The sequence below is a fragment of the Balaenoptera physalus genome (genome assembly GCF_965194825.1).
Source record: "Balaenoptera physalus genome assembly, chromosome: 9".
In the NCBI taxonomy this organism is placed as follows: domain Eukaryota; kingdom Metazoa; phylum Chordata; class Mammalia; order Artiodactyla; family Balaenopteridae; genus Balaenoptera; species Balaenoptera physalus.
The window spans coordinates 2368417-2395043 of record NC_138888.1 but is presented as its reverse complement, the minus strand read 5'-3'; the positions used below and the strand labels follow the sequence as shown (position 1 = coordinate 2395043).

The window sequence follows — 26627 nt, the reverse complement described above, 5'->3', positions numbered from 1 at the left end:
CCTCTGCAATTATGATTACATCTTTCAAACTTTGCCCATAATTGATTGAAAACACTCAGCAGCATTCACGATATTAGGGGTACAGCAGGTCTGTAGGCAGCTCGCATATGCCTTTCAGCTGAACCTTTTCTGCACCTGGGTCAGCCTCCAGCTGTCAGCGCTGAGATGACTTGGTGCCAGCTTTGTCTTTTACCGGCCACCACAACGTCCTCCGCTTCAGCCACCGCCCCCAAAGCCGCCCGAGGCCCCGCCCCGCGCCCGAGGCCCCGCCCCGCGCCCGAGGCCCCACCCCGCGCCCGAGGCCCCGCCCCGCCGTGACGGCGGGCTGCGCGCCGGCGCCGGGAGCGTGGGCTGAGCCGCGTTGCCGCGCGCCGTGCGGGCTGCGGCAACCGTCGGCCGTCGGCGCGGCTTGGGCGGTTGTCTTGGAGAAGCAAGATGGCGGCGACGGCGGCCGCGGTGGTGGCGGAGGAGGACACGGAGCTGCGGGACCTGCTGGTGCAGACGCTGGAGAACAGCGGGGTCCTGAACCGCATCAAGGTTGGGCGGGAGGCCGGGGGGCCGGCGGAGGGGAGGCCGGCCGCGGGCGTCACAAAGGGGCGCGGGGCGCGTCCGGCGGGCCGCCCGGGCTGGGGTCCGAGCTCGCGGGCCACCTTGGGGGCGGTCCGCCCTCGGGTCGAGGGTCTCTCCCGGGGAGCCTCCGGGCCGCGCGGCGGCGAGCGGGTGGGGGGGGCCCGGCCAGCCTTCGTCGGAGGAGGCCGACCGCGGCGTCCGGTGGTCGAGTCGCCCGCTACCCGCCCTGGTCCCGTTCCAGGCCCGGTGGTCGCGTTGCTCCCCGCGCCTGGGTCTCCCCCGCGCCTGGGTCTCCCCCGCCCCTGGCCTCAGCTGCTGGGCAGCGAGCCCCCCCCGCTGGCGGTGACGAGCGGGTGGCGGGCTGCTTCTCAGAGTGCACTTTGCAACCTCGACGCGACCGATGGGCGTCATGAAGGCCCGGAAATCAGGACCGCAGCCAGAGTGATGGGTGCTGACCGTGCCAGGGGGACAGACGGTGGGCACGGGGCACAGAGAGCTTGCGCCCCTCCGTCAGGACGTCTCGGGACGACTTTTGGCCTCTCTTCGCACCTGCCTGTTGAGCGTTATCATCTTGCTAGTTTTCCTGTTGCCTTTTGAAATTTCAGCTGGTGAGCTGCTTGTCCTGAAAATGTCCTGAGATCATTTTTGTTCCTTTACCCCCGCCCCCCGCTTTTTTTCAAGGCTGAACTCCGAGCAGCTGTGTTTTTAGCGCTAGAGGAGCAAGAAAAAGTAGAGGTACGAAATCTACAAAGTTTAATGACTGTATTCGTTTATGTTTAATTTCTAATTACTTAAAAGCCACTCGGAAACACTGTTTCGAGGAGTGTGTAGCCAGGGACAGTTTTGAACTAAGGATTAAACTTCTTTACTGTTGGGAGAGGGTCACGATTATTCTCTTTTCATGTATATTTTAGAGTTTTGGAGTAATCTAAAGAAAGTTAAGGCACCACAACTCTGAGGCCAGTAGTAAATCTCATAGATCTCTTTCCTTAGGCGAAATCCAGAACACTTGAAGAAGTGGTTTCACAGTCAGTGGGTTTACTGCGGGACCCCTTAGAACCTTTAATATGCTGATATGCACTGTGAATCCCCACCGGGTGGGAGGAATGTCGTATTCAGCTTTTCTCCAAGTTATCCAGTCACCCAGTTATTTTAAAATCATGTAGTCCTTCTTATGTCAAAGGTCCTGTCACTTCTGTCTCTTATAAGTGTATTTAGTTTTTTCTCTCTACGGCAAGTCCTGCCACCATCTTGAGTAAATATCGTGGCCAGCAAGCGTTACTCCATAATCAAGGCCTTCAACTTCCTCTGTGACAAATCAGCCTCTTCTCCTCCTCACTTTAGACCTAGATGCCTTGCTCCTCTTTAACTTCAGGAAGGTCTTCAGTTCTTGGCTCTTCTGTGTTTTCCCAGACATCAGTCTTCTCTTAGCTGCCTCTTGTTCTTAGCTGGTCTGGACCCCATGGTCCATATCTCAGAAATCCTCCCTACCTTGCCTTCCAGCCATACTTGATTTGGGGAAAAATCTTAAGGGTCGTTTAGTTGAGCAGATTAACTCCCCTCCCCGTTTGTGTCCGTCTGCGCTAGAGCGGTCAGCCCGCACTGGACTGCTGACGTTCCTGGTTGGTGGTTCCAGCCTCCGTGAGGTCCTGAGCTGGCTGACCCTGAGTCTCGCCTCTGCTCAGCAGCTCCCACTTCGCCGTCACGTTAGCCTCTGACATCACGTTACAGGTAGGCTAGGAGGCTACATCACGTTAGCCTCCTAGCCTACCTGTGTCCTTCACTGTTGACGGACGGTCTTGTCTCTCCCTTCACTAGATAATAGAAGCATCAGATCCTAACTTCTTGTGTCCTCCTCCACAATCTGTCACTCATCTCAGAAAAAGCTCCCCTGCATCTGTGTTCATCTGTTTCTTGTTCCTTCCTGCTTTAGTAGAGGTGACTCTATCTTGTCCAAGAATAATCACTTTCTCTGGGTTTTACCTTCTAGGTGTTACTGTCAGTGCCTCTTCTATACGCTGTTATCTTTGGCCTCTCCCTTTCTCCTGGCTCTTCTGTTGAGCACGGAAACATGTTTACATCTCTCTCAAGGAGAGAGCTGTTTCCCTTGACTCATGTTTTGCTTTTTAATACCTCTGCAACTTTTTTCCTCAGTTTTGAAAGACTGTGTCTCTCTTATACCTTTCCTTATGCTCCAGGCACCCTCTAATTCATTAACATCTTAAATCCGTCACTGCTACGCCTAAGTAATTTCTTTTGCTGCTGTCAAGAAGAATCTCCTAATTGAGTATATCTCAGTCCTTACCTTAGCAAAAAGTAGTTCCTGTAGTGATCAGTAGTTATAGAATGGGTTTAGCCATCATTTTGTGAGTGACAGTATTTAATTTAATATCTTTGCCAAAAAATTGAACTTTAGTCTACATTTTGTAGTGGTTTGGGGATAAATGTATAACACTTAAAATATTTCATTTTTTAACAGAACAAAACTCCTTTAGTCAATGAGAGCCTGAAAAAGTTTTTAAATACGAAAGATGGTAAGATGTTTGTTGTTGTTTATTTTGTCTGTCTCTGAATTTTCAAATCTTGACTCCATTTGGGAGAAATGAGGAATTTCAGATTATTTTTTGAAGTATCCGATTCTTGTAGGTTCTCATTTTAAATTGTATATTATTGTACAACTGAGTTGCCATTAAATATCAGTGGTCATGGGAAATTGTTGGTTAAAGCCAATTTTATTGTAAAAAGCTGATTTTACTGTGAAAAGCAAAACACTCATCCATTTATGAAATGTCACATTGTGTTACTGATAGTTCCAGACCAATGATCCTAATGAGGAAATGGCGGAACTGAGATGTTCATCACTGAATTGTATTATTCAAGAGAAGAAATTTGCAATTTGAAACATTGAGAAACTTCTTTTCTCCCTTTACTGTAGTTATCTTACTTCCAGTGTCAGTGAGGAGGCCTCGGGTTCCTAAAGACCCTCTCCCACCTTCTCTTTTGCTTTTTGCAGGCCGGCTGGTGGCTAGTCTCGTTGCCGAATTTCTTCAGTTTTTCAATCTTGACTTTACCTTGGCTGTTTTTCAACCTGAAACTAGCACAGTAAGAATGATGCTTTTTACGTCTGTCTCTGAAACTGCCTTTGATACAGATGGGTTCATTACAAGCTGAAAGTTAACAAAATTTGACAACTTACTTAGAGTGTCTTGCATAAAGGTTATATTTTATAGTTGATGATCTGTTTTTCTCAAAAGCCATCTGAGCTGTCAGATAGCTGGCACCAGTGTCCCTGCTTCACATAACTTGACAGAAGTGTTGTTATAGAGTTAACTTGTTCTGCTCTAAGCCTGTACCTGGTAATGGAGACTTTGAATGCAAAGACTTGGTGTAAAAGAAATATGTAATTCTTAAAAATGGACGTTTCATTCCTTAGAAAAATGGCCTCTTTGAGTTTAGAGATGTCTTTAAGTTCTGAAAATATTTTTCTTTAATCTCTGAAAATAACTTTTCTATATTTTGGTGCATTTATACTTCTTTATATCTTATTTCTTTCCCAGTTTCAAGGTCTCGAAGGTCGAGAGAATTTAGCCCGAGATTTAGGAATTATTGAAGCAGAAGGTACGGTGGGTGGACCCTTATTATTAGAAGTGATCAGACGCTGTCAACAGAAAGAAAAAGGGCCAACCAGTGGGGAAGTAAGTACAGTCCTATCCTTTGTTACCTGTTTCTGTTTTCCAGTCATTGCCTGTCTAGTGCGGCCACACAGATGAGTGCATACGTAATGAGTCGGGTTTAAATAAAAAGAGGTTATTCCTTCAAAACAAAACAAGACATACTCAGAGATTGTATAAATGCACATTTTGATGAAAATTGGAGATGTGGTAGCTCTGAGGCTGCTGCTGCACCTGTTCTGGGAGTGACACTCAGACCAGGGAGTTCAGGGGCTGGGCTGTGTGGAGCCAATCCCAGCTCCTCCACTAACTACCCTCCGGCCTCGGGCATGCGACTCCCCTCCCCGGGCCTCCTTTGTAGATGGGGATGGTAGTCTTCCTCGCAGGCGTTGTGGGGCTTACACGCGTGACTTAGTACACGCGTGAGTTAGTGCATGTGAAATGCTGAGAACACTCAATTGTTGGTTGTTACTTTTACTACTATTTTTAAACATAGAAGGGCTGAATTATAGGCTAGTTAACAATTTTTTGAACTTAAAGGCTTTTTTAAACTAGGCTTAAAACTTTAAGCTGTTGATTTTTACAGTTTCTAAACATTTTCATACTTTGTTTTTTTGATTCGCCATTGTCTTTCTTATCCTTTCTTTTTAGAAATGATGCTAATGAGATTAATGGTCTGATTTCCTTTACAAACATTAGTTTTACATAAAGACACTGTTTCATGGATGTAGACAGCATCATAACTGTCCAGATGCCTGGTTAAATGTGTGCTTTTAGTCAGGTTGGTCTGTAGGGATGTGGAAGGTAATGGACTTTGGACTTTTGATGCTGGAGAAGAAAACTAGCTGTGGATTAGCCCACCGAACTCAGCGAAGCTTTCACCAAAAGTGCATTTTAACCCCCCCTTAAAAACCAGGTTGCTGTGCCCACATCTTTTCAGTCTTTTCTATTCATGATTGCTGAATTAATTCAGCCCTTTGCCTATTTCTTCCCTCTTTAAACATTGCAGTGACTATGTAATGGCAACTAAATAATCTCCAGGTTCCTCAGCTTTAAGATCCTGCATGATGTGGCACCAACCTGGCTTTCGAGCCTTATGCCTTTTTTTGAATGTGCAACCTTGTGCTTAGGCCAGGTGGAGCTTACCCTTGAAAGTGGCTTTTGCTGTCTTGCTGTCCCCTTTTTCTCATCTATTCTCCACCTGAAACGGCGCGTCCTCTCCCACACGCAGCTGTGCAATGTTACCATCCATGTTCTCTCTCTTTTTTTTTTAATAAATTTATTTATTTATTTTATTTTATTTTTTGGCTGCGTTGGATCTTTGTTGCTGCGTGCAGGCTTTCTCTAGTTGCAGCGAGCGGGGGATATTGTTCGTTGCGGTTGGCGGGCTTCTCATTGTGGAGGCTTCTTTTGTTGTGGAGCACGGGCTCTAGGCACACGGGCTTCAGTAGTTGTGGCATCAGGCTCAGTAGTTGTGGCTCGTGGGCTCTAGAGTGCAGGCTCAGTAGTTGTGGCGCACGGGCTTAGTTGCTCCGCGGCATGTGGGATCTTCCTGGACCGGGGCTCGAACCCATGTCCCCTGCATTGGCAGGCGGATTCTTAACCACTGTGCCACCAGGGAAGCCCCACCATCCATGTTCTCTTGACTCTGACTTTGGGGATGTTTTCTTTTGTTTTTACTCACTCCCTCCTGGCAGCCCCTGTAATTTAGTGCCTTATCCCGCATAGTTGTAACAGTTACCTGTTTTTTTTTTTTAAATTTAATTTTATTATTATTTTTTTATACAGCAGGTTCTTATTAGTCATCTATTTTATACATATTAGTGTGTACATGTCAATCCTAATCTCCCAGTTCATCCCACCCCACCCGCCCTCAGTTACCTGTTTTTATGAGAGTCGCTTATATCTACGAATAACTCAACACCAGGGGCCACTTTTGGAATGTACTCCTGTTTTTATGAGAGTTGCTAGTTGATTTTTTTTTTTTTTTTTTTTTTTTTTTGAGACAGTGAAGTAAGGAAGCTAGTCAAGGGAAGGTAGAAAGAGTAGATCTTTGAGAATCACAGGACAGTGTTAGTGTGGTGAGTCGGGAAAGCAAAGTGAGAAGGTTAAATAACTTCGGAAAGGAAGCTTGGGGGCATGTTTAAATGCGGCCTGAGTATGGCCTGAGTATAGCCTGCTCAAGGTGTTTGGGTAAAATACTGAGCAGGTAATTAGAATCACAAGTCTGTTTGCCTTGTGTTTTGGTAAAATTTGAAGAAAATCTAATGAGGATATTTATATTAATAGGAAGAAATAAAAGTGCCAATATTGTATAGTGGTTTTAAATGCTGATATTCTGTTGAGGTATAATTGGTATGTTCATGCTTTATTTTTAAATGTGTTTTAATTGTAAACTGTGAAATATTTCAGGGTGCGCTAGATCTGTCTGATGTACGTCCTCCACCGAAGTCCCCAGAAGGAAAAACAAGTGCACACAGTGCCCCCAGTAAGGTGAGTGGGCTGAGGCTCTGCGGGGCTCTGCTTTCTGTCGCTACTCTTGTTACAAGTTTTGTTGTTGTCAAGGTGCTTTTTTGTCTTTGATGGAAGTATATATTTTAATGTTTATTTATTTATTTATTTAGAGAGTCTCCTAAAACTTTAATAAGCTCCTTTGGGACCATTATGCAAGACAATAGGTTTTTTAAAATGCCATGTAAATATGCTCTTAAATTTTTTTATCAACAATTTATATGTTGAGCCACATGAGATTTGGATCTCAGTACTATACTTTCCATTTTTAAAATACTGAAGTTATTTAAAAAAATTTTTTTTTAATTTTTGAAAATTCTCTTGCTTTGATATTGTTTTGAATATTGTATCGTAGAAAGAAATATGCTGTTAAATAACAAAATTGTAGGATATTTGGATTCATTTGGTACTTTGAACGTTTTGTCCTTCAATTAACAAGGAAATTTACTTTTCACTTATAAGTTCCTGTAATTTGAGAATATCAGGCTCCAGAATATAGAATTGTTGTGTTGAATACTGTAGACAGGTGCCCAGATATGGAATTGTAAATCACGATGATTTTTTTATACTGATGAGCTATTTTAAGGATTTATAAAAAGTCTGTGCACTCTGGTTGTATTTGTATGAGCTGTTAAAGTTAAGGCCTTCTGATCTCAGGGATTTGGATTAACGGAGAAAAAACTGTGTGGAACACCTGAACGTAAAATCCAGGCTCTCTGTACTAGTAGGAATGGATAGAAAGGTGGTGGTCTGGAAGGGCATCTTCCTGTGCCTGGCTGAGCACAGCACGGTGGCTGGACCAGCCCGTCTCACCCAAGGGCGGGCTGGGGTCTGATTGTGCTGTGGGACTTCCTCTGACTTCTGTTTGGAGAGGTGCCGTGGAGTACATCCCCAGAGTGGCTCCTGGGGCTGTGTTATTCGTAGACACAAGTTGTGTCTTTTTAAATTAGGTGAACGTCTGGAGGGCAGCAATTGTACTGCTAGGTTCCTTGCTTTTCCAGATGCCTGGGCGTAGACACCAGTGAATGGTTCCTGTTGCTGTTTATTGCTGGTTCTTTGATTTTGTTGCTCCTTTTTATTTTTTAGATTTAGAAATCAGAGGAATGCTGTGCCTTGGGAATGAGGCTCTCACGCTGCTGGTAGCTGTTCTTTTTCCCGAGGCCTAGTTAGCCTTTCCTAATAGGGTCGGTTGGTCTTGGAAGCATTTTCCCGTGATGCTCATTGGAGGCTGGAACCTGCTGTACAGGGAGAACGAGGTCGTGAGTGAATCTAAAATTCACTTCAAATTAAGTGCCAGGTATAAGAGCCTTAGTAAAAAGAAAGGTTTGCTTTCTGTGAAAATATCTGGCTTTAGAGGGATTAAAATTAACCATATTCCAAAATACTTATTAACACCTATAGTATTGAGTTATTTGGAAGTTCTCTTTTTAGCATATTATTTTCTAAAGCATATTGGCAATACTGATTTTCCACATATCGTGTGTCTTCAAGATAAAATGTTAATGTCTGTTTTACATCTCTGTATGCTCTCTACATAAAAAGGGTTTTAAGCTCTGTCATGAGAATTATCAAGAGAATCTTAAGTTTTAAGTCGGGAAATGTTGCTCTAAATACAGAGGAGTGATGGTAATTTTTGAGTTGTCTCCAGGTGGTCCCTGCTTCTACCACCTTCTGATGGTTTTCAGCTTCACCTGGGCTCTCGGCCAGCATCACAGGCCTGCGGGCGCAGTGAGCACTTGGGAACACCGCAGCCCGTCTCTAGCGGGGCTGGATGGGGTCTGTTTTAAGGCACGGCGTTCTTTTGGCAGTTAAACTGCAGTTCCCCTGTAGTCCTACCGGATCTGGATTTGGGATTCCAGCCCTTGCCCCACCCTTTTCTCGCCCGCTTTCTTCTCTCTCTGAGGTCTTTGAGTGGCTCTCGGGCTCTAAGAAGGGCCTACACATCAGGGCGCCTCATCGGTCTGGAGGGCACTAGGAGTTCCGGGAAGGTGGGGTCAAGCGCAGGGTCCAGCCTGGCCCTTAGAAGCTGGCTTTGTGTCCTCCCGGGGAAGGAGCGGTAAGGCCAGGGCAGGTCTCAGCGGAAGCTGCCGAGGCGTTCAGGCTGGCTTGCGTAGCGTGCTGCTGGACGGAGCGGGAAAGGAGTGGGTCTCCGCACACGGGAGCTGAGCGGGGGGGCTCCGGTCCCTACGTGTAACCCCGTGACTGGCGGACAGAGGAGTTAAACATGAGCTGAACCACTTTAGGAAGAGTGTTAAGAAAAGACTAAAACACTGATTTCAAAGTGAACCACATTAGTTAGATTTTCCATTTTTAAGAAATTTTCTAATAGGAATCTTTATTGGTTTGGTATGAATTAGTTTATTTTTAAAGATTTATACTTTGTGGTAAAATGTCATTTTATTCTCATGCTCAGATACCAAGGTATAAAGGACAAGGTAAGAAGAAGCCAAGCAGGCGGAAGTCTGGTGCCAAGGTAACGCGGGAGGGCCGAGGAGGAGAGTGGCCTGGGCCGGGCCGACCGCCGGCTCACACGGGCCTCCTCGGGCGCTGAGTTCACACTGGCCTAGGGTTCCGTTTCCTTTTGAAATGTCACTTTCTTTTATCTGTGATCAGAACGTGCCAAAGTCATGGTGACGTAAAAGAAAAAGTAGTTTGACTTTCAGTTTTTATCCAGGTGAAAATCATAGTGTTGTATTTTAAAACTCTGCTCTCGGTTTTGCTTTGAGAATTCCTTGTTTTTTTTGGCAACAAAAACAAGTGGAAGACACTTACTTTCCTCTTGAATGGATGGTCACCTATGTATCCTTAACATTATGATTTTTATCTGAGGTAACTAGAACATCAGACTACTTTTTGGATAAGTTCCAGTCGATGAGTAAAGGCCACCCCTAGTTTCCTTCAAGACACTTCTGTTTGTGTTGAGCAGCTTGTCAGCCCCTGGACGTCTGTTAGCCTTTCTGAGCGCTGCCTCACAGCAGACTCACGGGGGCGTGCTATGTCACTGCCTTGGCTGCTTTTTTTCCTTCCCAAAAGATCTCAAAATTCGACTAAGCTAGTAGATGAACTGCTTATAAAATTTTAAGTATCGGAGTTCTCAGAAGCATTAATTATCTGTATAGTTCTTACACTTATTTAGAATAAGATCAAGTTATTTAACGTTCAATTCTGTGAGAATCACTAGTCCTTGTTGAGCCTAAGTTTATGTATAGATTTTTTTGCTAAGTTGAGGACTTCCAAAATTAAAGGGTTTTGAAAAATTGTATTTGCTGTGTTAGCTGGCTTTAGTTCTAGTGGTTTCAATGGTAAGTTCCTGTTATTATATTTGTTCACACTATTCTTTATGCACTACTACATGAGAAGATGTTTTAAAATGTATTCGAGTATGTTTGAACATTTACGTAGTGAAAGTCTTTGTGTGTTAAGTGCTGGGGGCAAGACAGATTTAACGTGGGTCCTCACTTAAGCAGTTTATGGTCAAGTTGGAGATGTGAGACAGACCTTAAGAAAAATAATTAAGCAGATAAACTAGCATGTTTTTTACAGATGTTTTAAGTCAGTTACTTGTACTTTTTTAAAGTATATTTCGTAATATTAAATTAAAAAAATCTTGTTGGTGTCATGAGTTTTAAAGAAGTTAAAACATTTGAAAGAAGTTGATACGTAGAACCAAAGCCACTAGGAGACACATTTCACTTTGTGTGCTGGACGCAGCGGCGGGGGCCCAGACACGCCCTCCCTCCCTCGCCCTCCCTCTGCGGGTGACTGAAGAGTCTGCACAGGCCTTATTCTGGAACTGCAGGCTGCAAGTCGGGCCCTTTTATTTCACGCTTCCTCAACAACTTGGAAACCTCTTCCCTTCTACTTCCCTGCTCTTGTTTCCAAACTGCGTCTATAAGAAGTCTGTGTGGTACCCAGCCCAGTAGAGGAGCCCTTAGCCCTCCCTCCCTCTGCCTTCCTCTTTGGCCCTGTGCATGCAGCAGGGTCCCAGTACCCTTAATAGCCTAACTTTCTTAACATCTTAATAATCCAAATCCTGAGCTGCATCTGGTCATGGCGGTTGTCCACAGCCAGGTCCAGGGGGAGCCGTTCACAGGGTAGATAGTGGCACCATCGGGTGGGCAGAGCTGGGAGTGGTAGCCCAGGGCGCCCAGCAGGAAGTGTCTGTGTCTTACTGTTTCTTTTGCCTGCGGGAAGGCACAAGTATTAACTGCTCATTCAGAGACTTCTGGCTGTTTTCAGAGAAGCTATATTCATATCAGAAATAAACTTTAAAAAATAAGTTACATGTATAACTGATTTGTACTTAGTATTGTAAGCCCGTTAATATGCAAAGCAAAATCTAAGGGTTTTGAACTAATTTAATTTGAGTAAAATAAAAGTTACGTTTCTTTTTGTTATTGTTGTAGGACAATAAAGGATGCTAGAAGAGTTAGAATACAAGGTGCATAAATATTAGACGGGAGGGCATTTCTTTAACGAGTTAAACATTTTAAATGTGCATTAACACTTCCAAAGTATCATCTGTAATAATCTATTTTGGTGTGAACCATTTTATTGTACCAAGCATGGTGCTAGTTGTCTGAAAAAAATAAATGCATTTTATTTATTACAACAGACTTTTGGTAGGCTCCACTAAGGTTTTTACCATTCAGTTGAAAAAACTAAATAAGGTATTAGATGGTTTTTGTTTGTTTTTAACACGAAGCTGTTTTAATCATCACATTAAATGTAGCATGGAAGGTTATCCTTTCTTTTCATAATCGATTTTAGGTGTTTTAAAACTGATTTGTGTTGAGGTATTTTTTTGCTTCAAGTGCTTAATAAATAACATTTCTTAATTTGTTCCTTGTTTTCAAAATTCTGGGATAAGCCCAGCTTTATGTTGATTTAGGGCGGTGATGGGGATCACGTGCTGTGTATGTTTGGGAGCGTGTGTTTCCGCATCTTTTGCGGTTGCCTTCGGGTTTTTGAGCTGTAGAAATGATCCCCGAAAGTATAGTCTCACCTTAGGGTTTTCTAGATGAACAAAACAGTGTTATTCTGTACACACACACACACACACACACACACACACACACACACACACACACACGCATACACACACCCCCCACCCCCTAAATGAAGGAATGCATGTGGGTGAACAAGATGCCAGCACTTGGCCCATACCTGTAATGGTGCCTGGCCTTCTGCTTCAGGTCCCAGACCTCTTGTCCACTGAACCTGTGAGCCGGCGGCACAGGCTGAGAGCAGAGCGGCTGGACAGAGGGTGAGCTTCAGGCCGATTTCACAGCCAGACATTGGATCTCATGTGCAGCTGTAGGAACTACAGATTGTTGATATACAGCATAGGGATAGTGTTTCTTTAGAAAAACTGAGTTTTCAGAAAGGGGCTTGTATGTTTGCTTTGTGGTTTTCAAATTCCACAGTGTTTACTTTCTAGGTAAGTAAATTAAACCTTTAAATATATGTGTGTGTTACAATGGTAGTAAAACTACTTTTCTAAATAATTCATTGGTAAGTCATGGGTCACAAACTGCCTTTGGCGGAGTCGGGGAGGGGAGCTGCAGGCTGAAGTATGGGCGGGGAAGAGAATTAGATTTGCACAAATATTTTTGAATACTTTTGCAAAACTGGGATGTTTCTTTGGCTTTGCTGTTCCTCTGTTATGAACAGTGCAGATCAAGCCTTTAGTTTAGAAAAACAAAATTATTTTTTCCAGGTTTTTAAGACATTCTACTGATAATTCAGTTTTTGGCTACTGGAAAATTGGTAGTTATTTCTCTGTGAAACTTCTTTATGATGCTGATTTGCTGTTAATCTAGAAATGATTGAAATCTTGACTGTGTAAGTGTACTAGCAGAAAATTAAACATACTCTAGAACTTCCTTACAGTTTGGCTGTAGTTTACCGTAAAGCTTATTCGCCCTGGGGTCCATCCAAGGGGTTACGCGACTGCTGTAGTGCTGTGGAGCAGGCCTCCTGCTGACCTGGAAAGACCAGGCTTTGTTATGTTTTATTATAGTTACCTCTTAGTTCCTAGGGCTGCTGTAACAACGTGCCACAAAGTTGGTAGCTCAAAACAGCGGAAGTTTACTGTCTCACGGTTCTGGAGGCTGGAAGTCTGAGATCAAGGTGTCTGCAGGATTGGCTCCTCCTCAGGCTGGGACTCTGTTCCCGGCCTCTCTCCCAGCTTCTCGCGGCTAGTCCTCGGCGCGCCTTGGCTTGTGGACACATCACTCCAGTCTCTGCCGTCACGTTGACGGGGCTTTCTCCCTGTGTGTGCCTGTCCTCTCTTGTTGGGACACCAGGCGTATTGAGTTAGGGGCCTGCCCGCCTCCACTGTGCCCTCCCCTTAACTGGTTACATCTGTAGTGACCCTACTTGTAAATGACGGCACATTCTGAAGTACTACTGGGTGTTAGGACTTCAATTTACCTTTTGGGGAGATGCAATTTAACCCATAATAACCTCCAAGGCCTCTGAGGTTGTCCAGGGAATGAATTCTAAGGCATTGTCATAGGAATTTTTTTTTTTTTGCATTTGCATTTCTTTATTTTAAACAATTCGTAATCTTAGCTGTTTAGATTTATCCTGAGTCTTAATTTGTCCACATCTAGGTGATAGAGACTCAAGTAACTGAAGTTTATGTGTATGAGACTTGTCTTAAGCCATGATAAAAGTTTTTTAAACAGATCCCAGTCTATTTCCGTTTCAATTATAAGAAATAGACCTTATCATTTTCACCAGACCAATTACTCTTCCTGTGTTCTCAATATCAGTTGATAGTCTCCAAATTGAAACAGGGAGCCATTCTTAAATCTCACTTCTCTGGCAGTTCCCATATTAAATCCATTACCAAGTCCTGCTAACTTGTATGTACTTGTCTGAACTGTCCCGTCTAATTAATCCTTATTCCAGCTATCAGTTTCCTTATTTGCAAAATGGGATGATATTGTGTAATTCTTGTAAGCATTATTATGCCAGCTTTACAGATAAAGAAATTGAAGCATAGGGAGATCAGGGCCTTGTGTAAAGTTACGTAGAAGAGTTGGGATTTACACACAGTATCAGCTGCTTCTACAGCTCTAGTTAAATCCCTTGTACCTTTTTTTGGGTTACTCAAACAGCCTCCTAACTGTTTTCCTCTTTTAAGAGTTTTGGCTCTTCTAGTTTGTTCTTTACATAGTCACGTGATCTTTCTAATATGCAAACATGACTCTGTGAAATATCTCTGTGATCTAGGACCTGTCTTGCTTTATTCTGCTGAGCCTTGCTTTAACTTCACACTTTAGCAGTTCTGAACTCTTCGTGTTTCTTGGTGCATATCTGTTGTTTCTCAGTTTTGTGCCTTTACTCTAGCTAATCCACTGCCTAGAATACCCTATCCTTAACTCCTGTCTTCAAAGTTCTATTTATTTTTAAAACTCAGCTTAGACATCTTTAGCTCCAAGAAGACATTTTTAAAGCTTCCTTTTTTCTAAGTTTGTATTTGGTGTCTCTCTGTACCCCGTGTATATCTCCATTATTAAACTTACCATTTAAAAATCTAAAAAATAAGAAAATAAATAGATCCCAGGGTATATGCGTCATGAGTTGATCTGTTGATGCTCAAAAAATTTGGACTTTCTCCATGAAAATTGCTCTTAAAGTTTTGCAGTACTTTTGCTTCAATCTACAGAATGTTTTGATAAATGCTTCTCCTCTTAGTGTGGATTTTTTTTTAATAGTAAAAAATATTTGGAATTAAGTTTAGTGAATTCATTAGTAACCCGGTTAGGTAATGGTCTTTTTGATAAAAAATGAGCCATAGTTATAAAGTAATGACACGTTCCTATGTGATTTAGAAATTGATTTTGACAACGCTTCCAAAGCAGATTGAGTGCTTTTAAAGTTTAATTTTACTCCATAGATAAATAGAACCATAATTTTAAACAAGTTATTATTGTAAACAATATGTATTGTGTTGAACACCATAATGTGCTACTCCATGAAACTCGTCTTCCTAAAACTAGCCTTTTGTTTCCTAGCAAGACTAAAACCTGTCAAAAATAATCACGGATATATATTAGTTATTAAGTTCAGATAGTTCATTATATGGACTTAAATTATGTTGCTGTGAGTTCATGGGGAAGAAAGACTTTGTTGGAATAATTATTGTTTCCTGTAATGTGCTTTACATTTGTATTTGTCCGTTTCATGTCAGGTATCCTTTTGAATTTTCTCAGGGATGTTTTGAAGGAGACAGTCTTTCACTGTCTCAGTATCTGTAATCATAAATGTGTTTAAATAGCACAAGAATGCAGGGTATTTATTTCCGAATGCATATTCCTTTGAAAAGATATAAATCAGTTTTTAAAACGTTTATAAATCAGAAGTTATAATGGGCATGAATATACTTAAGAAATATGTAGGTGGATGGTGCTTCTCTATAATTGATAATAATAGGAAAACTTCAAGAAAGTTATTGGGAAATTTGAAAAAGTGTCTGCTTCTTTGAAAATATCCTATGTTGTCTAAAAGGGTGATAACTTGGTATTTATTTCTCCAGACATCTCTTTTTACAACCATTGATGTATCTATATTAATAACATATGGAATGTATAGCTCTATACAAGGCCCTAAAAATTGTATAGCATATATCTTACCTGCTGTCAACTAATCACGGCCTCTAATTAGTGTAAAACTATAAACGTATATCTTACTGCATAGTCCCTTCTGTCTGTACACAGATGCAAAGTGCAGTCATCCTTAGTGTCTCCTTGAGTGATTTCTAACCCGCATTATTACCACTTTTCCCCAGCTGCCCATCCCTTTTTTCTTACCTCCTAGTAATAATTTGACTTGGAAAAGACTGCTGCGGTTCAATTCTTGAGGAAGTTCATGCCTGAGAACATTAAATTCCTTAAAATTATATAGTTAGTAGTGGAGTATGGACTACATTACACGTTCCGTGTTTCAGGAGAGCGCTTGCCTCACGCACTGTGGCGTCTTACTCAGCCCTGCTCTCTGTAGCGTGAAGGCTGAATCTTGGGAAACTGTCGTCTTTAACCCATAAAAACTACAGTTTCATGTGACTCAGCCTAATAGCAGAGCATAAGCCTTTAGAGCTAACCTCTGGAATCAGACTTCGATATCAGACGCCTTTACTCCCCGGCTTGGCAAATGACTGCAGTGTCCCTACATCTCCTTTTTCATTTCTGCAGAGAAAACAGAACCTGCCCCACACACCATAAGGTTATTTTGAGGATTAAAATGAGGTAACACATGGGAAGCATTTGAAGACTTTCCATAAATGTTAGCTACTTTTATTATTACTATCATGATATTTTGGTTTTGTTGTTATTATTTTTATAGTTGTTGACATAGAAGTGTCTAAAGACAAAAAGAAGTCTGACCAAGGATAGAATAAAATTAGGTTGTGAGGGTTAGGGCTACCTGAAAACAAGAAAATACAGTGTGCAGTATATTTTCTGCTAACATCACCAGATCAGTAGGACGGGAGTAAAAATGCTTGAGAATTTTGTGCATTGGTTTCAGGTATATAGAAACATATACGTCAATACATGCATCCATGGACGTTTAAGGGAGGTGTGGAATAGGGAGTTACTCTGAAAGTCTGAATTAAGACCAGTGATATAACTAGCAAAACTTTACTTTAGAAATGTGAACGGTAAAGGCGGCATCTTTCACCTTGATGTCCACTGTGTTTGGCACCGGATGGAAAACTGCTAGTTTTATTGATGACCACTTTGTTGTAATGCTTGGTTCATTTATGTGATGAACTAATGATGATGAACTAATCTTCCTTATCTCCTTTGTTAGTAATGCTTTTTATTTGCGAGTTGAAAACATATTAAGGTAATTTATGAAGCAGTGATATATATGTAAGAGGAAATGGGGAAGTTTGTTTATAAATGGGCTAGGTGAAGGTATTTCCACTTAGGGAGGGAGGAAAGGAATGGTACAAACATGTTTGACGTTTTTCCCCTTCAAAAGTTAGTTATGCCCTGAAGCCTGGGGATGAGCTGGTAGGTCTGGGGGGTCCCACTGCACCTCACGCAGTTGCAAGACCCCACGTGTGTATGTGCGTGCATACACAGAATTGCGTGTGTTCACGTGACTTTTTTATTATTTAAGAGGTCTTATTAAAGTTTTATTTCGCCAAGGAGACCTTTTCTCTTTCCCTCTCTCTCTTTTTCTAGAAGACCAGCAATGATGCTAGTGAGAGTGATACCAGTATCTCATCATCAGAACCAAAGAGCAAAAGTAGTCTTCACTTATTGGCCCATGAAACAAAAATTGGATCCTTGTTAAGCAACAAAAGTCTAGATGTCAAAGACGAAGCTGGTCCTTGTCCAGATGAAGATGATATGGAAGGAGATTCTTTCTTTGATGATCCCATTCCTAAACCAGAAAAAACCTATGGTTGGTGAGTAACCTGTGCTTCTATATTATCAGACTAGCGGCTTAAAAATAGAGTTTCTAAATGTTTTATGTTTAAGAAATAGTGAGCTACCAATAGTTCTGTAATTATTGAATTCGTAAGTCTGATTTTGTGTCATTAAAGCCTTTTGTGTTGTAAAACAATTCCAAGTTTTGAAGGACCTAGATGTTAATGATTTCAGCAGGTAGGTTTGTACTGAATGCCTGCCGTATGCCAGGTGCCGTTTCAGTGTTGAAACAGGCAAGATCTCTGCTTCCGAGAGCTCGTACTGTGGACGGCAGCAGCAATAAGTTAAGAGTCACCAGGTGCCGGGTTGCATAGATGCAGCCCGTGTTACAGGGACTGAGAGAACTGGACGGCGGAGGGCGGGAGTGCGGGTGTGGAGGGCAGCCGGCTCTCAGTAGCTGGCGGAGAAGGCCTCACCTCAGGGGCGAGCTTACGGAGGGGAGAGTAGGCCAGGCGTTTAGCTGGGCCTCTGGAGCCCCGCACAGGCCGAGGTGTGTGGTGTGGCACGTCCGAGGACCTGTGGCGAAGGAGCTTGCAGGAGGTGGAGTCGGGCCGGGGCCGGGAGCGACCGTGGCAGGGCTTGGCTTTGCTCTGCGGGGCCCGGAAGCCCCGGGGCTGTGAGCGGCGGAGTGGCCGATCCGACCTGCGCTGTGACAGCGTCGCCTGGCTGCTGGGTCTCCAGGAGGGACGGTGTTAGGGTTATCCAGGTGAGAGGTGATGGTGGAAGTGGTGAGAAATAGGCGGTTTGGGATGTGTTTTGAGTTTGGATCCAAAAGGATTTGCTGATAAGTGTGAGAGAGGAAAAGCAGTATCAAGGGCAGCTCCGGGGTTTCCGGGCTGAACAACTAGGAGGTTGGAAAGGCCGTTTACCGAGATGAAGGGCAGGGGGAGCGAGGCTGGGTTGCACAGGTGGGCCGTGTGACGGCCCAGAGCTCACTCTCGACCAGTGAGTTCCAGAAGGTTGTTGGTGCGAAGGTGAAGTCTGTTTTCAGGTGTGGGTGTGGGCGTTCAGGGAGAGGTCTGGGCTAGAGGTGACAATTAGGGAGTCATCAGTCTTAGCTGAGGTCGCAGCCGGGAGACTGGAAGAGGTCACCAAGGAAGGGGCACTGCAGCGGGAAGGGGACCCAGAGAACCGGAGAGAGAGGCGCCCTTGGCGGAGGAGGCCCGAGTGAGCAGCTGAGTTACGTTCTGCTGAAAGTCCCCCTTTGCGCTTAGCCACACGGAGCCCCGATGCCCCTCGCGGGCGGTGCCGTCGGGTGGGGCTGAGGCGGTGTTAGAGGGTGAGCGTGGGCTCGAGGAAGCCTGAGACGAGAGGACCGTACGTGGCAGAGTGATCTCCTGACGAGTGTTCCCGTGCAGGGCGCGGAGGGACGCGCGGTGGCTGGAGGGCGGGCGTGGGGCTGAGAAACGTTAAACTGCGAAGAACAGTAGCACGTGCGTGTGTTGATGAGAATAATCCGGTTGTAAAGAGGAAAGATGAACGAAGTAAGAGCGGGAGAGTGCTGCACCTCCGTGCCGGCGCCGGAGGAGGTGAGAGCGCGCCGGGCCGGAGGGCGAGCCTGCGGGCCGCCGGGCGCCGCTCCGCGTCCGCTGCAGGCTGGCGGTCAGGACCGTGTGCCGAGGTCAGCTGCTGGCGTCATTTGCGGCCCGCTCTGCGGGGCCACGTCTGGGCTCCCGTGCTGGGCTCGCCAGCGCCTGCGCTGTCCCTTGCCTGCATCTCGGGGCCACGGAAGGGGCTTCTGATAAAATCCCAGACGGTGACGCTGATGAAGAGGAGCAGTTTAATTTGTGAGATATCACACACAGTTCTAGAGAGAGGTGATGACTTCCTGAATGAATTTGCAGTGATTCTTAGTCTGTTTTGCCTTGCCAGGTATACTTCATGATTTTGAATCTGTGAAATGTATATTCTTTATTTCGCAGCTCCTGTGTTGCCTATAAGATATATTCAAGCTGCTTATGTTTTAATGGCAGAATGTAAGAATCCCATTTAACTGTACGCTTGTTTCTTGCTAGGAGAAGTGAACCTAGTAAGCAAGTAGGAAGCCTTGCATCGCTCTCGGACGCCCCCCCCTTAAAAAGTGGACTCAGCTCCCTTACTGGAGCTCCCTCATTGAAAGACTCTGAAAGTGAGTGTCTGGAAGTCCCTAGGTTTGCTGACTGAAGACGTGGACTTTGAATGCTGATGATATTTGTTTCTCTAATTAATTAAGTAGTGTATGATCATTGTTTATTTTTTCAGAAAAATATATGTAAAATCATAAAAATAGCCCATAATTTTACTACTCAGTGATATTTTCTGTTAATATTTTATTTTTAAAATTTCTTTTGAGCGTGGTCATATTCTCTATATTGTTTTGTATTCTGCTTTTCCTATGCCATGGAATATTTTTAGGAAATTGACTTTTTACCTGTCTTCTATAATAAATAGACATTATAATTTTTAAGCCATCTCTCTTTTTTGGACATTTAAATTGACTTACGTAGGATTTACTTACAATTAATTTTTAAAACTTTGTTTCATAGATTCTGTAGATAGCACAGTAATCATCGTAAGAATGTTAAAATACTATTGTCCCTTTAGGGATTTGGATCAGATGTATCTTTTTATGTGCAGCAGAGGTAGGGATTGTTAGCTAGACATGGAATGGCCCTGCTACTGCACACAGATGGTGACAAGACCGAGGATGCAAAAAGCAAAGCCTTAAACATGTAATCATGTAGATGAGCTTTGTATACTATATCATAGTAAATATAGGATTTAATTGGCAGAGTGTTTAGAGTATAAATGTGCCTCCTTGAGTAGATTTTTATTAGGAAATTGCTGTGGGGTTTTGCATAATCTTGTAGTACTTACTAACCATTTTGTGTTATGTGATACCGCTGTAGTAGGATTTCCCAGGGCACACAAAGTTAACTAGCCGTGAGTCTGTTAATTCGGCCCAGTTTCCCTCTTTTTCTCCTTTCCCGTGGTACTGTCACCTTCAGTGAAGGAATCCAGAATGTCATGATCATGTCACACTTAACACTGACTAGGAAATAATGATTTAGAGAGGGCATTGAGAACTGGGGACTGAAGAAATAAAAACCAGTGAGGAGATCAGTTTGGTAAATGAAATAGCGATTACATTGAAGCAAAATTTAAAAGTTCAAAGGAAAAATAAAACTGATGAGAATAATTAACTGTAGTCCGTGAATTCATACCCAGTAGGGCTTCTTAGAGAAGGCTGATATCTGATAGTTGGGTAGAAAATGATTTTGATGGTCAGGTTCCAATAAAGAGTAGTATGGCTACGAAAAGGATATGTAATAGTGTGGTTAAGAAAGGGATATGGGATACATAGTGTAAGCATATTATATTGTGTAATGCGTAATAATGCAGAATGCAGTGTAATTAATCACAGCTTGTAATTTTCTTCTTAGTTTTCGGTTATGATGTATCAACAAACCCTGTACTGCAAAAAAAAAGTTGACATGGTTTAGAGACTATTATATTCTAAAAGTCAATTTAATGTGAATATTTTTTCCTGTTCACAGGTAAAAGGGGAAACACAATTTTGAAAGATCTTAAATTGGTCAATGATAAAATTGGATCACTTGGTTTGGGTAAGTAGATTTCCAATTTCAGTATTGACTGCTTTAAGGCGATTATGTTTTAGAATAAAATCTTAAATGAAGTGTCAGTCAACCTACCGTGAGCACCTCATGCACAGATGGTTGGACGGTTTTTATGTATCCAGGATTACTCTGTCGGCCAGGGGTGGAGGGAGCAGTAACCACAGCGGATTCTGTCCTCGTGGGGTTTAAACTTAGCAGGAAGATGGGTGTTAAACAGGTGCCTTACGGGTACTTGGAGTGTTAGAAGAGTCAGGCCGCGGCGTTACGGAAGCGGGTAGTAGTTTGACTTAGCCTAGCCTTGGCGATGGGGGAGCCTCTCCCAGGAAGTGACTGCTCTGCGAGACCTGCTGGGGCGGACAGAGGGGAGAGCCTGCCATTCGGACCGAGAGCACAGTGCGTGCCGAGGCAGAGGCGCTTCCCGGGGGCTGGCGGAACGTGGTCTGGGCCCCAGGGAGTCAGTCTGATGGGGATGGATGTGTAACAGGAACTCTGGGGTGTTGCGTCCCGTTCTGTGGTCTGGAGCAGCAGCGAGAGCGGTACTCCTGCAGCAGCAGGAGAAGCCTCCGAGTGCCCTGGGCCACTTGTGGGCACCGTAGCGCCCTCAGAACCTTGACGTTTCTGGAATAAGGCTTTAGAGCACAGTTTAGTTTGGGAGACAGAAATATTAGTCAAAGGCACTCGTGTTCACAGACAGGCGCTTCACATGTTTAAAGCACGAGTCGGCAAACTCTTTCTGTAAAGGGACAGAATGGGTATTTTAGACTTTGTGGGCCACACGTAGTCTCTGAGTATTCTTTGTATTTTTACAATCATTGAAAAATGTAAAAGTCATTCCTAACTTGCAGGCTGTACAAAAACAGGTTGTGGGCTGATTTGGCCTGCAGGACAGGCTTGTATGTGTAACCAGAAAGTCAGAGGCTAATGTTAGGTTCCAGCCCATTATTCAGTGACTATTTTGTCCTTGAATTGGCTACAGAAGCTGGAGGAAGGTGGGGGAGTGGTTAGTTTCCCCCAAATCCAAACTGCAGCCCAGCTGTTCTTTTTAATGATGCCGTATAGTTCAGTAGTGTAGTTTTTGAAGGAAATGTATGTGTCTAATTGTAGATAAATTGTGAGGTGTGTTTATATAAATATAACATATATATCTTTTCTTAAACTTATCAGGGACTGGAGAAGAAGATGACTATGTTGATGATTTTAATAGGTAAGAAAAATGGTTGGACAAGAAATACATAAATTGTAAACAATTTCTGAACAGGAAAGTGTGACAAAATTACATTGGTGCTTATTTTAGTCTTTGATTCTCTCGTTCATATTGATGGAAGGTGAATGGAAGATAGTTAATCCAGAATTATACATTGGACTTTGAAGCATGTTTTTGATTTTACATTAGAATAAGAACATCTGTATTATGTGCAGGGAACTTGATAAGAATAAGAAAAGGAAATAACATTGAAGGGTTGACTCAGAAGCCGGTAGAAGCAGTCAGGCCACCGGATTGCCGGTGCTTTCGCTCTCCCCTCTCTGATCTCAGTGGTGGGAATTGTCTACGTTCGGCTTAAACAAATTGCCCTCTCAAATTGTTTTTCTGATTCACATGACATTTCTTAATATTTTGTTTCAGGTAATTTTTTTATATATGTAAAGAAAATATAACCTATGACTTGGCTAATAATTAATTTGGAAGTAATATTTGTTGTAGATATGATTAGAAATTTTAAATCAGAGTCTGAGAATTTAATGTAACTGATAGTTTTTTTCCCCCAATTTAGAATTTGTGTTTACTTTCTAACATATTATACAGTTTTTTGAGAGATGAAATTTAAAAAATCTGGGTTTGCTTCTTTCATGCCATTGTGACCATAGTCACTATTATGAAGCTTAGTGTTCTCATCTGGTAAATGGACTGGACTATTCCTGCTGCCCTTGCTAAGTTATTTTAAGGCTCAAGTGAGATGAGATGTCTGGAATTAATGACGTGTAATAGTTTATTCTGTTTTATTTGAAGAATTAAAATAATTACGTGAAAGACTGAAGAATGCTAGTTACTCTCTCTAAATGTTTATATTCAAAGTTCTTATTTTTCTTTTTTTTCCCCCTGAAATTAGTACCAGCCATCGCTCAGAAAAAAGTGAGCTAAGTATTGGTGAAGAGATCGAGGAAGACCTCTCTGTGGAAATAGATGACGTCAATACCAGTGATAAAGTATGATGTTGTGCTTCTCCCATGGAGTGCTATCTGTGCTTGTTGCCTTGAGTTACTGTAAAGCTTCAAAACTTTATACTTTTTGCAGGGCAGGAATAGAAAGGCAGACTTAGAGAACGGATGTGTGGACACAGGAGGGGAAGGGGGGAGGGTGGGATGAATTGGGAGATTAGGTTTGACATAAATACACTACCATGTGTAAAATAGATAGCTAGTGGGAACCTGCTGTATAGCACAGGGAGCTCAGCTCAGTGCTCTGTGATGGCCTAGATGGGTGGGATGGGGGGAGGGGAGGGAGGTCTAAGGGGGAGGGGATGTGTGTATGTGTAGGGCTGATTCACTTTGCTGTGCGGCAGAAACTAACACAACGTTGTGAAGCAATTATACGCCAATAAAAAATAAATTATACTAACTAGGAGAAAAGCAGTTGAAAATTCCATAAACTTTATGACGGAGTTTCCTGGTCCAAATCTAAAAAGAATGTCTGTAATGAATGTGTAAAATTGTTTTCAGTTGTCGCCTGCTTTGTTAAGTGAGTGCTTGTGAAATGCTGGCGTGTTATTACTGGGGCTTCAATTGCTGTGGGTGTTAACTGGGCCATGGTGGGTTAGGATGAGAGTCAGAATCGACCACCTCAGGGCGTAGACACTGTAGGCAGGAGGTCCTTTTCAGAGACGTCAGTATCTAAGGTTGGTGTGTATATAAGAGCCCTGTGAATGCAGGAGCTGAAGCAGATACTGGGGTGTGGAGTGTTTGTGAGGTGTGAGCGGGCAGGGGGACAAGACAGCAGAAACGGGGAGTCAGGGTGTAAAATTAGGAGTGCATTTTGGAGATCACATTTGACCTTTTATTGGGCAGAGAGCAGATACTTAGGTGTATGTTAGATGTGAGATGTAAGGTAGCATCTCAGGATCAGATATCAGTGCCCCCGGTACACTGTGGGTGAGTCTGCCTTTGAGGTTGTGGGTCGCTACAGCCTGGAGGTGAGCCTTGCTTTCCAGAATAAGGAAGGACTCTCCAAGTGTTTGTGACTGTCAAGGACTATCATGTAGGGAGAGGGCCTTTGAGAGAAGCAGCGTTTTGTAATGAATCTGGGCCCACGTTCCTATTCTTTTATGTATGTGTTTTCTCAGGCGAACTGCAACCTTTGATCCTCAGTTTCTTTATTCGTGAGATGGAGGCGTCAATGCCTCCCTCATAGGCTTGTTCTGAAGGTTAAGTGATAATATATAACGTGCCTTCTCTAATTCCTGATACTGTATAAGTTTGTAATAATTTGTCTTTCTCTTTGTACCTTATGTCATTGTAAAGAGGCCTGAAAATGTTGCTTTAAAGTTACCAGAAGAACTACAGACGGATTATTTTAACACCCAGTCTTCTTGTTAATGTAGAGTTCAACTGTTAGCTCAGCTTTTGTTACCACCAATTTCAAAAAAGGAAGAAGAAAGGACAAGGACTTCTAACTATGCAGCAGTTTGTAGAGTATAAGATAGTATTTAAGTTATAGCAGTAGATGTTAAACATTATTTAAGACTCTGCTTGCATCCTGACACTAATTCTTTTCTTTCTTTTGAACGACAAAGCTTGATGACCTGACACAGGACCTCACTGTGTCCCAGCTCAGTGATGTTGCGGATTATCTGGAAGATGTTGCCTAGGCGATGAAAGAAGGAAGTATTCTCATTGGCAAAGGACAAAGGGCTCTGATCAGCTCTTTTTTTTTTCCTGGACAGTCTCACCCTTTGCTGGAACGTCTGCTCCCTGTTGGTGCCTGTGTTTCAAAAAGATGACAGATATTTTTAAAAATTAACTTTTCATTATACTAAACAAAATGCTCCTATTTGAGACCATGTGTGGAAGATTTAATATTCTTAATTTGGTTTAGCTACATGTTTCTCTATGGAAGTTGATTACGCTCAAATTCACTACAAGGAGCGAGCCTGTGAAATGCCAGTGTTAAGCGCATGACGAAGGCGCCAGTAAAGCCGTAGGTTCCCAAAGCTCCGCGTGCGCGCCTGTGGGGCAGCCTCCTGGGGTCAGGCGCTTCGGCAGCAGGTGGTTCGTCTGCAGTCAGCGCGTTCGGCAGCAGGTGGTTCTGCAGGTAGTTGGCAGATGGCCTGGAAAATCTGCAGTCCTGAAGCCCATCACTGTAAGTTACATTTGATAGGTTGACTTTATTTCATATTTCCTTCCATTTGGAAGGTTTGTTAGACCATTAAGGTTATATTAAAATACTCATGTGTGTGCTACTTAGTTTTGCTTGTTTTAAAAATTAAAATCCAGATGTGGTCATGACTTTTGATTCATGGAATTGTCTCTGACAGCACTTGCAGTTGCTGCGCTATGTCCATGTAAGAAGCTTTATTCACAGGTTCTCCTTGTCATAGTTATAATTTATCATTTGTAAAGATGCCTTGAAACATATTAAATACCAAAATGCATCTGAAAGCATTAAGCGGTGCTTTTATTCAGATCTGTAAGTTGGTTATATTAAAATCCAGATTGGACTGTAGCAGTGGTAATGGCCTAAGACCCTATCCAGGTTGACGAGCTTAATACACTGTACATGGTTTCATCGTAACCCTTAGAAGCTGAGCCAGTGATAGAATTCCAGGCAGTCTCGTTTACATTCTGTCCATTGTGCTGCTATTTATGTAGGTTGCTGACATCACTGATCCTGAAGTGTTAAAAAGAACAATTGGAAGTGGTGCGTGCATGTTCATATTGATGTAAGTAAAGCTGTGATTGTGTTAAATTTTGTACTTTTTAATTTCAGTTAAATTAAAGCTTTTTATTAAGTCACCTTTATTACTAAAAGGAGCAAATTAGACCTAATTCATTGATCTCAAGAAGTGAACAGACTTTGTGGTTTGTATAATGTTAGTTTTTCATTTCATACTAGTCTAAATATTACAGAAATATTTACTAGGCTCCGAAATGTAAAGGGAAATGATAATGTATGGATCAAGGTTATGTGACATTAGAATCTGATTTTATACAATTTAAGTGAAGCTGAGCCGTAAACACCAAGAGGAAGCAGGACAGAATGTGGGCCAGGGCAGCCTGGGAGCCGCTCTGCCAAGCTGCCCTCAGTTTGTGGGCCGTGATCTCAGTCTCGGTCAGGCTTTTTGTTTCATGTGAGGAAATAGCGCTGCATCAAGATGTAGTCTGTTGCTAAAAGCCCCCCAATGTGCTCTCTGTAAAATGTATTTCCTTGGATGTCATCTCTGTGAAAAGTCATTTTCTATAAAGATTGTGGTTCTGTTCTGGCCCTCTGGAATCTGTGTCAAGTGTGTGATTTATTTTTTATATTATTTGATAGGAGCTAGATTTCTGTGCAATGATTTGAAATCATTTCAATGGAATGATCATCGGGGTGTGGTGCTTTAATTTTGCAGAAAACTTTTGAATAGCAACATCTGAAATTTGTCATTTTTCTGTTACCCACAGAATCTGATCTTTTGAAAGTATCTGGGAGGATGGGGAGAAAAATGCCAAATATGAGACTCCCTTTGTCATCAGCAATACATACATCTGATCAGATAGTTTTAATAGCTTAAAATTCAGCTATGAAAAAGCTCTGTTTCCACAGGTGTCCCTTG

The 26627-nt window shown here is 42.8% G+C and overlaps 2 protein-coding genes across 21 annotated transcripts in view; both read left to right on the top strand.

Moving 5' to 3' along the window:
• Positions 1-329: 329 nt before the first annotated feature.
• On the top strand, positions 330-26305 carry CEP43 (centrosomal protein 43). 4 transcript variants are annotated; one of them, XR_014267667.1, is made up of 14 exons: positions 331-537; positions 1252-1305; positions 3050-3104; positions 3584-3672; positions 4128-4265; positions 6654-6734; positions 9166-9225; positions 16955-17181; positions 19219-19331; positions 20740-20808; positions 21985-22024; positions 22929-23025; positions 24609-25174; positions 25684-26305. XR_014267667.1 is itself a non-coding variant. In XM_082475639.1 (13 exons), exons 1-13 carry the CDS (start codon positions 436-438, stop codon positions 24681-24683), a joined length of 1200 nt encoding a protein of 399 aa, XP_082331765.1. In that variant the 5' UTR covers positions 331-435; the 3' UTR covers positions 24684-26305. The 4 variants fall into 4 exon arrangements, 3 of the variants coding, with proteins under 3 accessions (XP_082331767.1, XP_082331765.1, XP_082331766.1); XM_082475639.1 differs by having other exon boundaries at positions 24609-26305; XM_082475641.1 differs by lacking the exon at positions 20740-20808 and having other exon boundaries at positions 330-537; positions 24609-26305.
• CCR6 (C-C motif chemokine receptor 6) overlaps positions 25115-26627 on the top strand; it is an 80963-nt gene continuing 79450 nt past the window's right edge. For 15 of the 17 annotated variants that reach the window (XM_082475628.1, XM_082475633.1, XM_082475630.1 and 12 more), the window contains exon 1: positions 25684-25754. The gene's annotated coding sequence lies outside the window, so the exon portion shown is untranslated. Of the gene's footprint in view, positions 25175-25683; positions 25755-26627 lie in introns of those variants that run through there. The other 2 variants (XM_082475618.1, XM_082475619.1) reach the window with 2 other exon arrangements.

Excerpts from the sequence above, each read along its gene's own strand:
- CEP43 (XM_082475639.1), top strand. The coding sequence starts at position 436 with ATGGCGGCGACGGCGGCCGCGGTGGTGGCGGAGGAGGACACGGAGCTG. Across the intron at positions 538-1,251 it reads GGGTCCTGAACCGCATCAAG|GCTGAACTCCGAGCAGCTGT; the intron begins GTTGGGCGGGAG and ends CTTTTTTTCAAG. Across the intron at positions 4,266-6,653 it reads AAGGGCCAACCAGTGGGGAA|GGTGCGCTAGATCTGTCTGA; the intron begins GTAAGTACAGTC and ends GAAATATTTCAG.